The sequence below is a fragment of the Diabrotica undecimpunctata genome, chromosome 1, assembly GCF_040954645.1.
Source record: "Diabrotica undecimpunctata isolate CICGRU chromosome 1, icDiaUnde3, whole genome shotgun sequence".
Classification (NCBI taxonomy): Eukaryota; Metazoa; Arthropoda; class Insecta; order Coleoptera; family Chrysomelidae; genus Diabrotica; species Diabrotica undecimpunctata.
Genome location: NC_092803.1, coordinates 104,736,548 through 104,749,686, shown reverse-complemented (window position 1 = coordinate 104,749,686; position 13,139 = coordinate 104,736,548). Strand labels below are relative to the sequence as shown.

Sequence of the window (13,139 nt, the reverse complement as noted above, 5' to 3'; positions counted from 1 at the left end):
GTGGTAGGGCAATTTCCCCCGACACATTTGAACGAGTATGGCAAGAGTTTAAAAATAGGATGCATTACTATCATGAAGTAGATGAAGCACATTTTGAACACTTATATATAAGAACTGGTTGTTAAATATTTATCAATTAAATGAGAAGCTACAATTTTAGTATTTATTTAATTTATTCATCAAAATGAAGTTAAACTCAAACAAAATTATTATGACTGAATAGGTATTTTTAATACCTTTCAAACGAGGTATCACTTGCCATAAGGTCCTATTTAAAATTATCTGTCACAGTAGCGCTGTAACGTCATCTGTCACTTTTACGTCACCGGCTATGACTAGTTAAGAAGCCTGCATCTGTTTATTACCTCCCTCCAAATTTCACTATTATAACAATAATCGTTCAAAAGATACGAGGGGGGAACAGACTTTTGACTAGCACTATATACATATATATATATATATAAACTCGCGATCATAAAATCCGGGTCATCTTGAAAATTTCAAGTTTCTTCAATATTTTTGCCTCTGGTGCAGTAATAACCTTTTTTTTGGGTAATTTATTTTTTATTTGTCATCAATGTTTGTTTTGAAAGAAAAAAAATGGTTTTTTATTGTTTTTATTGAAAAAAACAGAAAACAAATCAAATTATTGATAAAACAGCCATACGAAAAAATATGGAAAATACAGAACGTGGTAAAAAATCAGTGAAATTTCAATGACCAATATCGTGTATTGCCTCCCCTTGCTCTAATAACCTCTAGCAGACGACGGGGCATACTCTTAATTTTTCTCCGGATTACATGTTGTGGTATGTTATTCCACTCACTCACTAACAGATCCTTAAGCTCCTGTGCGTTGTTATGAGGAGGTGTATGGGTTTGAATACGTTTTTTCAAATGGTCCCAGAGATGTTCGATGGGATTCAGGTCCGAAGACATAGCTGGCCAGGCTACTCTCGTAATTCCTACTTCGTCCAAGCATTACATACTGATCCTGGGAACGTGCGATCGCACGTTGTCCTGCATAAAAACGGCGTTTTCTCCAAGCCCTGCCATGTTGGGCATAACATGTTCTTCCGGAATCTCCGTAATATACCTTCGTGCAGTTAGGGACCCATTTTCGATGAAGGGTAATTCTGTGTGGAAGTCGGAAGATATACCTCCCCAAGCCATGACCGAGCCTCCACCAAATGGCATTCTAGGAGCAATGCAAGATTGTGAATATCGTTCACCGGTTCTTCTCCAAACTCTTACACGTCTATCGGATCCAGTTAGGCAGAAACGGGATTCATCTGAGAATAACACTTTGCTACAATCGTTAATTCCCCAACGCGCGTATTGTCGAGCAAAAGCTTGTCGTGCAACTCAAGGCACCCGGCGAAGTGGCGGTCTTCTAGCCATTACCCGAGAAGATAGTCAAGAAGAACGGAGTCTTCTTTTGACTGTTGCAACACTAAAATTGCGATTTCGTATTTCCTCTAGACGATTTTGATGCATAACCGCTGTTGAGGTCCGGTTTCGTAAAGACTGAAACACAAGGAAACGGTCATCTAGTGCCGTGGTCGTTGTTCTTCGTCCAGAGCCAGGTCGCCTGGTTAGCAAACTTGCCTCCTGAAAGCGTTGAAGCACTCGTTGAACCGTAGAAAGGCTTACGCCAACAGTTCTTGCGACTTTCCGTTGAGTGTGACCGTCTTCCACAAGTGCAACAATTTGTGCCATTTCAACAGTCAAAGGCATTTTTGTCAAAAAATAAACACTAATAATGGCACTAATAAACACTAATGGTGGCAATAATAAACGTTTGTCCGTTGCATTTGAACAGAAAGTCGAAGCACAAACGAGACATTTAAAACAAGCGGAGTTACAGGTAGCGTCCATTTTGGGAAGTGTGCACTTTACCGCGCAATTGGCACTATTGGAATTCTTTGTTACAAAGGAAACCGCAACAATTCTCAGAAACATGCATTAGTTTGTATTTGTGTTATTATTATTTACGATAAAGCTCGTTAAAAATGAAATATCGGTGATTTTCAAGGTGACCCGGATTTTATGATCGCGAGTGTATATATATATATATATATATATATATATATATATATATATATATATATATATATATATATATATATATATATGTATATATATATATATATATATATATATATATATATATATATATATATATGTGTGTATATAATGTTCGGAAAGATTTCCGCAGTTGGTACAATTAAACTTAGAGCTAAGATTAATAATAATAATAATTTTTATAATAGTATTAATCTTAGCTCTAAGTTTAAGTATATATATATATTTTATATCACGAAACACCTTTTTGACTTTTAAAAAATTAAATTTATTTCAAAATACAATAAACGAAGTTACGTGTTACAAATTTGATTATACTGTACTTAAGACTAAAGAAAAAATGAACGAATATAAAGAGCGACAAGTGCTTTTATAATATTAGAAACTCCTGACTCAGTGGGAACATGCAAAAACCTTGGGTCCCGCTGACTCTGCATGTGTACGGATCCTTATCGGCTCTGGTACTTGGAAGTAGAAACCTGATACCCTGGGAATCGTCGTGGTCAGCAACATTAGTTGGTACAATGCATATAACATATATATATATATATATATATATATATATATATATATATATATATATATATATATATATATATATATATATATATATATATATATATATATATATATATATATATATATATTAAATATGACTTTTTGCGCCATATTTTTAGCCATACAACGATACCATATCTATAGCCTGAAAAATACCATCTCCGCAGCATTTACCGTTTCGCAATAAAAGCCATAACAGAAAATTGCCTAATGCATCAAATTGTTGACAAGCAGAATGCTTATCTCCCGCCATTTGTATTGGTTGACGCAAGTCAGTAGTTGTTCTTGAACCTTATCGTAAAAATCTTCAGTTTTTGCTTAAACTCTGCGTGTTGTTTCAAATATCATAACAAAGGTAAATCTATTTTGTATTATTATTTTTGCAATAATCGAAAAAGTTTAAGAATGACTAATATAAATCACTATTTATTTACGTTTGGAGATATGCACTATACGCCAAACTAAAAAGATTATACAAGACGGAGATACGAATATTTCCACAATAAATATGACTACTGTTTACTGTTATTAAACAATTTTAATTTTTATTTGTAGATATTTAGCGGTTAATAATATGCATACCTATTTTAAAAGTCAGTAAAATTGTTGTTTTTCAAATTTATTTATATTTAAATGCTTCCGTATTTAGTATGGAATGATTTTCGTTGAAATCTAGTTAAATAAAAAAAATTATGTGTAAAGCTAGTTTCTTTTTTTTATATTAAAGTAAAAAGTAAAATAAGACTGCACATTTTATTTTTCTTACAAAAATGGCTTAAAGAGCAGGCATGATTATAAACCTTCTACGAGTGTCGTAGAAAAATGCATCTCGTGCAAGCAAAAAACAAACTGCAAGACAATGATACGTCCAAAGACCTGAAATTTATAATCATGAAAGCAGAGATGAAAGAAGAGATAGGTAGTGGTTTTGAAGAATTTATGAGTAATGAAGAATGTAAAGAAAATGATCCGAATAACAATACACTGAATACAAAAGAATCAACAAAGCATTTAAGGTCTAAAAGAAGTAGGACAAAAAAAATGGAGCAAACATGAGAACTACAAAGTTTCTAAATAAACTATAGAAAAGGTGACAAGAACTATGAAACCTCATTATCATTGCAAGTTAAGTAGAAACGACAATATAAAATTGAAATCTGGTTATATTTCTGACAAGGCTAGACAAGGAATATTCGTCAACTTTGGAAAAAAACTTGGGGTGAGAAAAAAACTTTTGTGAATACATTAGTAATTGTGAAACCTACAGAGAGACAAAGGGGAAAATGGGAAATATCTAGAAGGCAAACACTGACCGACTTTTATACTGAACATAATCTAATACGAGTATTCAAAAAGATATTTTTAAATACACTATATTGGAGAAATTGCCATAAAGAAAAGGGTCAGAAAAACAGTTGCAGATAATTACCAAGTTGAAAAGCAGCCAAAAAGTGAAGAAGCAATAAAAAACTTAACCAATTTTTTCGACAAATTACCCAAACTTGGGTCCCATTACTGCAGGGCAAATAGTTCAAAGTTATATTTGGAAACAGTATGGCAATCAAAAGCACATATAGAGCTTACTGCAAAGATTTTTGTGGAGAAAATAGTATAAAACCCATGTCAAGAGCCAGCTTTTCCATAATTTTAGATCTGCAAAATTTATTTTTATACCAGCCTAAAATAGATAAGTGCGATGTTTGTGTAGCTTTTGAAACAAAGAATATTTAACAAGATGATTACAATTTTCATATTCTGTTGAAAAACAAAGCACGTCAAGAAAAAGTTATTGACAAAGAATCAGATAATGAAGTTTTTACAATTGATCTGCGATCTGTGCTACTCTGTCGACAGTCCAATGTGAGCTCCCTCTATTACAAAACAAAACGTGTCGTACATAATTTCACGATTTACGATCTAAAACGCCAGCAAGGTGAATGTTTATTGTGAAATGAAACAGAGTGTCGGGGAAAAGCTAATGAGTTTGCAACCATAATAGTAACTTTCCTCAAAAAAAAAGTAGAGGCCAATCATCGTGATAAAAAAACTAATTTTATTTTATACAGCGATGGTTGCTCTGTTCAAAACAGAAATTCTGTGTTAACAAACGCCCTCTTTAACTTAGCAATAGAAAAAGATTTAACTATAATACAAAAGTATCTCCAAAAAGGTCATACCCATATGGAGGCAGATAGCATGCATTCTACGATAGACAGGTTGATCAAAGGTAAGGGTAATAATGACTGAATTAATTTGTGAATGTGGGTAATGAAAGTTGGCATGAATGTAGCGATTGGTATTTGTAAGTCTTGGTATTGGTTTTTCTTTATAAGGTCGTAGAGGAACGTTTAAGATGAACAAGTTTCCAACTCCATCATAAATTGGATACTAGGTTGTATACCATTTAGATGAGTTTAAAAAGATACGAAAGCGTCATTGCTGCGGGACCAAATGACAAATGTATCATCAATATATCTTAGTCAGCATATGGGTTTGAGAATTGATTAGGATAGTACTTTAGTTTTTAAACATTTCTCGATGGCAATTAATAAGAGAGTGGTAGATTGAAGTACCATTTACTTATCTGTAGTATTATGTAACATCTTTTTAGGAAGATAAAATAACTGTTGGGCATGCAATATTTAATGACAGATAAATAAGAATAATGTACAAAATATTATAAAAAATAAGATATTGTTTTTAGTCTTTAGAATATCTGGGGTTTGGCCTATAATAACGTTTATAAAAAGTCAAATGATGTCTAAACTAACCATAACGTTTGAAACCTATTGTTTGAGAAGTTCTTTAAAAAAAGAGTTTTTGATAAAGGAAAAGGTATTTTCGGCAGCGGGTGTAGAGTGTTGGCCAAGTAATTTGCCAATGGACGAGTAGGACAATTCGTACTTACTTTACAATTGGCAAAACATTGTTACTTGACAGAACCATTGACATAACTTTTAATATAATAAAAAAGATTATGATAATATAATCTTCGTAAATAAAGTAATATTTGAATTTTGTTAAAAACTGTTTTTATTTTCAGGTATTTACTGGTGCGGCAACATGTTTTTATGCCTTTATCGGCTTTGATATTATAGCCACTACAGGAGAAGAAGCAGCTACGCCGAAAAAATCTATTCCATTAGCTATAGTTTCCAGTTTAGCTATAATTTTAATAGCCTACGTTACAAGTTCCATGATGATAACTCTTATAGGTAAGGTAAAAAATATTTTAAAGGGGATTATAACAACTTCCTTTGGCGGGTTATTAGATGTTCCCATATAAAGCTATAGTAAATTCCTATAAGAGATGTTATCAACCCCTAGGAATTATTATCACTGTATCTAAAGTTTATTTGCTATTGAGAGGAAGTTATAAACTCCAACTATACAAGATACTTACAAGGTGATACTTATTTTAATAAGATTTTATAAAAATTTACATATCAATACAAGCCAAACTTTTTTGTGTATTTTCCAACGTGTAAAAGGTCGAAAGAAGAATAAACTCAAATAAGTTACAAGATCTATTACTGTTGAAAATGATCAGAAACGTTTTTGTTCGAGCACAATATTTGAAAAAATGTTTTTTTCTAAAAATTGTAAAAATGTTTTTTTGTTATTTTGTTTATTTTGTTATTGTGACGCAATACATTCGAAATCGTAGTCATTTCTGTTATTAAACCAAAAATGCCAATTGTTTCTTGGATTTCTTTAAGTGGTATCATTTTCTTAGTATTTTTTTAACATCGAATGTTTATTACAATCTGTCTCATTACAAACAATAAGCAATAGGTATAATATAATGTATAATAACATAGTAACAAACAAAACAAACAAAATTTAATACAGATAAACAACACGGAAAACAAATATGAGTATTAAAAGTCTAAAAAAATCAAGAAATGTTTTAAAAAGCACCATATTAAAAACTTATTTCACGACACTATAACACTCTACTCTGTTTCTCCAGATTAACTACAGGTCCAAAGGGTCTAGTCTTTTTAATCTAATGTGCAACGTTGACCAGATCTGTGGTCAACAGATTTGGATGGCAAGATAGTCTGGTCTTGTATGCAGGGTTTACAGCAGATATTGCTTCCCTAACTATTGGTAATTGTAGATCATGGTGTAATCCGTGATACGTAATGTACCAATTGCAGATCTGGCGCAGTACTTTCGATTGGAGTTGTTGAAGTTTTTATATCTTGGTATTATTGGCAGAAGTTTGTTTTCCATGCTAAAATTTGATTTTCGACTTATGTACCAATATATTTTCCTGTAGATTAAGCTGAGTTGGAGGCGTTCCTTCCAAATGTGGATGTCCTAATTAACTTTGCTATCCAAATAAATTCCCAGGTTGCATACAGGTATGTAACGACGGTATTAACTGGTAGTATGCTGTTGTTTATAGAAGCTGGTGGCTCGTCACATTTTTTCATATTAAACGTTATTTGTGTTGATTTTTAACTGATAACTTCGACTGGCCACAGTTCGTTTGTGACCAATTGTTGAATTTTCATCTGGTCTTGACTTTTGTCTATAATTACAGTTGCGTTGCCCTTGTCAGATGGTAATATTATTATAAACTCATCTTATTTTATAGCTTTGATAGCTTTGAGTTTCTCTTTACTAACATTTGCTTTTGATTTTGTGTTTTTCTCCAGTTTGTTTTTTCGCAGTACCCTATATTATTTTTTTTTCGTATGTTGGTAATGATTAATAGACTTTTTGAATTGCACTGATTATGCCTAGTCAAAAAAATGTGATATAGATTGAAAACTGTTGTGCTGTTTGGATTGTTTCTTTTTAGGTTATTGTATTTTTTATTTCTAATGTTTTTAGTAACAACAAATACAGTACGGGGTTTGTCTACGTGACAGAATACCTACTGCTTCTATATGCAAAAGATCATGAGTAGCAAACGTTATTGAAAGAATCATAACGCTAAAATAGAACTGGGTAGATTATGTAGCAACAGTAGTTGATGATTGGTGGACAAAAAGAATTTTTGGAGTGGAGACCCCGCATATAAACTAACAAAAATAGAGGTCGACCCCCGACGAGATGAATCGATAATATAAAAAGAGTGACTACAAATTGCAATCAAATGGCAAACAATCGGAGTAAGTGGAAAAACATGCGAGAGGTTTATATTCAGTAGTAGAAGTTAAAGACCAGATGATGACGAAGCTGTTTTCATTCCAAAATTTGGATGGTTTCCTTATTTTTATTTTTATATACGAGAGACATTTTTCAGTCTCACACAAAGCGAGCACATCTGTACCCTGCTACTGCAACGATTTTGCTATCGCAGGCACTTATATTGGGAAATTCCAGAACCTTCTGGCCAGATGTACCTCAGAATACTCCTTATTATATTGATGCAAGATCTACCTAGCGTTAACAAACGAGCGTGGAGCAACTGTACCCCAAGCAATAAAACTGACTACAAATTATTTAAAAGAATAGCAAATAATTACATATTTTTTAGTTTACATTAAGAATATGTACTTGACAATAAGTTTATTTCGGCATTTTTAATAATAAAAATTTATTTCGGCATTCATTTACAAGAATTAATGACTACGGTGCGCCATCGTCAGGCTAGGATTTCTGAAAGTTAACTTTGTTGTAATAAATTGATAATTATTGTCCAAGTAGAGTAACTATGTTGTTAGTTCTATATATTGTTACAATTTTATCGGTAGATACTCAAGCCGTCATCATCCGGTTCTATTATTAATGTTAGAGATTTTTGGAATAAAAAGTAGCCTCTAGTAGCTTCCTTATCTTGTCAGACTGGGTACAGAGGTAACGGTATATTAGCCAATTTTTTGTATGCGTAAATTCGGGAATGCGGTTTTAAAAATATTTTTTTACCATTTTTTACTGACTTTACATATTTATTATTGGAAAATGACCCCTATTTGTTCAGGACTCTATTAAGAACATATGCTACAAACGTTACATGATTGGTGTCACTATGAAAAAATTTAAATTTTCACATGCTTCCATCATAATATAACTCTGGCGAGCGTGAATAAGCAGATATTTCACGATAAGTAAATTTTTCAGGAAAGCAGATAATAGGTTTTCGGACTTCTAGTAAATCCGGTGATAGATATATTATTTTTTTTATTTTCTGCTAGATAATAATAATTATGATACTGAGGTTTATTATACATAATTTTGTTAACATTTACAGCTGGATGATTTTGAGTAACTTATCTGATTAAGCACACTTTCAGTTTACGTGTTTAACAACATAATTTCAGTTATCTGATTGAGGTCTTGGGATAAAAGATATTTTGTTACCAAAAACAATGTGCAAATTTATTAAAAAAAAATACAAAGAATCTATTTGTATTAATCCTGCTTATCTGAATCTACTTCCAGGAGGTCCGTATCAGTATCTGGAACACCGGATACTTTTAGGTTTTGGTAAAATGGATGAAATTCCTTGTCAACTAAATGAAATTTCTTGTCTAACAAATTTTTCTTTTTCTTTTCATTTATGGGTACAGGTCCTGAATGAAGTTTTTCCACCTTCAGATTTGTTGACTTTCTTCCATGACGCTGAAAGTTTATTGTTCTGAAACTTTCCTCATTCCTTAACGTTTTTTGTATTGGATGAGTCCGTCGTATTCTTGGTTATAGTGTAACCATTGAATATTTTTCCACAAAAACCGTTCTCCGCTTTCAGTAACTTTTTTTTGTACTAGAGGACCTTTTAGGAGGGCGGCAAAATCAAAAAAATTATCGGTCTCCATAATGTGGACAGTAAATGGATTTGTTTTTCTACAACTTCTTATAAGCTACATCCAATCATAAGGATGGTTAATTTTCATAGTTGTTCGCTTCTTTTTCTTCTCGATAGTGGCATGATCCACATCGCACTCCATATGCGTATGTCCACTCATCAAGAACTTGTGGTCTATCGATGGTCGTTTTTTCTTTCAACACTTTTATAAACATTGCAGCAACATGGCTGTTTTTGTTTTGGCCCCCACAGGTGTCTAAATAGAAGCAAACTTTCTTGGTTTCCGACAGAAGACTTATAATATGTTTGTATAAACATGACGCGATTTGGTTACCACCCCTTCCAGAAATAGATTTGTCCCAGACGTAGCACGTGGACTCGTTGGTCCCTAAATTATGGACAGTTAAATTAAAAGTCCACAACTGTCGCTTATAAAATGCAATTGACGATTTTAAATATGGGGTTGGTAAGCACTGCTGCAAATCAAATGCAAACAGAGCTGTATCAGGGGACTCTTTAGCCATTTGTTTGTCTCTTGCTTTAGCGCCGTAAGCTTCTTCTGCTGCCGTATGATGATTGGTTTGCTCCAATAGTAGGGTCTCTTTTTCTTCTTCGGGTGCATTAAGCGAATTTTATTTTTAGGAGGTCGCAATTATAACACGTATCTTTTTGGGGTTTCTTAAAGGCCAAGTTAAGTTTGTGAAACTGTTGGGAATAAATTGTTTTGGATACGCATTTATCTCTAATAAAGTTCAAACGTTTTTGTCAGGGACAAATCTGACTGTAAATATTTCTTCGATGATGTTTGCCTGCAGTAATGGCTTTCGTATGCCGGGAAGCTGTTACTGTGTCGTAGAACATCGTTAAGCCCTCCTTAAGACGATTTATTTTTGGGTTTGGATCATCCTCGTTGATCGTCCTTGAGTATTCTAGAGACTGTATTTTGTCTATTTACTATTATTTGCTTAATGAAGGCGTTTGTTTCCCCAAAATACTAACAAAACATTTTTTGCATATTTCTTCTCTTTTTCCACTAATGCTCCTTCCTAAACTTTTAAATTGTACGCTTTTCTGTGTTGTGGATTTCTTTTCCAAAATACTTATTAAGGACGACAAGTAATTGAATCTTTTATCTCGTTCCCCTTGTTTCCAATATTCTTCGAAAACCGTTTGTCGTACATTTGTTGGGAACCTTTTTTCACATTTCATGCGGCAATCAGTAAGGGAATTTTGCATTCTTGATTTGACAGTTTTACCCTTCTTTGTAACATATTCTTGCCCAGTATTTCTTTGTTTCTTTACTAAAGCTCTCTCCCTTCTAGTTCGACCAGTTTTTTTCGTCTCTATGTCTTTCGTCTCAACAGGCTCTGTGATTTCGTCTTCACTACTTGTAGTATCATTTTTTTCTGGAATGAAATCAAGATCTTTTACGCTGTCATCGTCAGAAAAATCCATGTCACGTTCGGCGTTATCATTACTAACATCTCGGAGGAAAGCATTTTCTGCCACGTTTACCAATTGTTGATAGCTCTTTATTCCCGTATCTTCTGGCAATGAACTAGAACTCGTTGCACTGGATAATTCTGCGTTACTTGTAAATTCCAAAGCTTGTGGATTCACATCAAAGTTGTTGGCCAAATTGGGCAACTATTGATAAACTGAGTCCTGTCTAGTTGTAGATTGGTCTACGTTATTCATAAACAATATTTCACTGGAATCATCCTGGGCATTTGCTATGTTAGGATTTCCAGTATCTGTAAAAGAAGAGTTGCTTGTAAACAGCAACCACCAATCTCGTATAAAAAAATATAAATATAAAATCCGTATTTAGAGCGACGCGCGATGCTGTAAACAGTATTGTTAATAATTTACTGAAAAAACCAAAGAAATCTACCAACTTTCATTAGTTATAAAATTGTACATACTTAAATTGAAAGTTATATATATTTATAAAGACACTTGGTGACGCAAATTATTTTTACACGTCCAATAAACACAAGTGTTGATAAATAAGGAGAAAAAATTACAAAAGTTAAGATAGAAAAATATAGATTAGAAATTAGAATTTTTTCCATTTTCCATTCCATTTCCATTTTTGTAGTATTTCCATACGAATAAAAAAATTTTATTCGTATGGAAATACTACAAACATGTAAGTACATGAGATTCAAATTTCCCTTCAATTTCATTCATTAAGTACTCATATTTTCATAAAATTCATAATTTTTTACACTTCTTAGAAATCGGGCAACGCCGCGCACAAAACTCGTATCTCGGAACATAACAATCGACGGTTAGAGAGGATATAAGTAGTTGTTATAACTTATAACTATAATTAAAATATTAGGTACTTACTCGTCAGTGACTCTCTTTGATGACACAAATTTAACATACTGTGATGATATTTATTTATGTCTATTTAATTTATAATGTCTTGTTCTTATCTTAATTCATTAAAAAGCACAATAACTGATATTAATTTATTTATCACTGAATATACATAATTTATTAAAAGGCAAGCGTAACAATAAATATCGCGAGCACGTCTTCAGAATTAACTGTTCTCTTCAATCAAAGTTCGGTTATTTTATATGAAATCCTGATATACTAGAATAGTCGAGAACATCTAGTTGGAGGATTCACCATAATTTGATTCTAGACCTCCACCGAAATTTCTACAACAAAACAGAATAATTAGTCATAAAATTTAGGCCAGTATATTTATCGTAACAATACGTAATGTACGACCACCCATTATTAGAGCTCAAGTATTATCTACTATTAATGGTAATAATAAAAAGGCTTGTACATACACACAAACTCTAACCGCAAAATCTTACGTCTGAATGCTTAAACAAAAAAAATGAAAACTAAAATTTTCTACTATAACAATAATTGCCAGGTGGACGGTAGGCTATGTTGACATATATTATTCAGCACGATTTGAAATAAAATCTGTGAATTGCCAGATAAGTAAAGTTATCTGCTTATTCCCGAAATTGTTCAAGCGACATTAGAAAAATAACTAGACTTATTTCAGAAGGCTGCCAAAAATGTAACATGTTTGTTTATTCACATGGGAATAAAATACGAAAATATTATGGATATGAACTTATTTGCTTATTAACGCCTAGAAGAAACCAAATAGAAATATTAAATCGACTTATCTCATTTTCATAAAATTCAAGACTGATCTGCTTATTCACGCTCGCCAGAAAGGCAGCATCAGTAACAAGTACCCGTATTAATTTTTTAGCACGTACAATTTAAGCCGGAAACAGTTTTCTTAAAATTTCCTGTATTCCTCTTGTAATATGGTCGTTATCGGTCTTTTCTAATTGCTAAGAAGCAATCAGAAACTACTAACATTTTATGTTCTCATGTAATACACCAATAAGCACATAAATAATTATATAGTCCACATAAATCTATTGTTTCATCCACCATTCCTAAAAGTAGTCATATCCAATAATTATTTTTCTAATAAAATTGATTATATTTGTATTTACGACGTCAAAATAATTTTTTTGTGATACGTTTTGCTGATCATATTTTTGTAAAAATCCCAAACCATGGGACGTTGTAACTTATGTAACGGTATATTTGATGCCCTCGAGGTTCCATATTATATAGGTATTTTAGGTGTTATAAAGGTATATAGGTACTTTTTTAAATTTATCCTTGTCAATTTTTTGAGCTATAGTGAGTTTTAAAAACAATTTGTTTTTACTTT

The 13,139-nt window shown here is 32.4% G+C and overlaps 1 protein-coding gene across 1 annotated transcript in view; it reads left to right on the top strand.

Moving 5' to 3' along the window:
* LOC140451901 (solute carrier family 7 member 14) overlaps positions 1-13,139 on the top strand; it is an 812,989-nt gene that overhangs the window by 705,705 nt on the left and 94,145 nt on the right. The window contains exon 6 of the mRNA XM_072545857.1: positions 5,687-5,858. Within this exon, the coding sequence (XP_072401958.1) occupies positions 5,687-5,858 (172 nt within the window). The remainder of the gene's footprint in view (positions 1-5,686; positions 5,859-13,139) is intronic.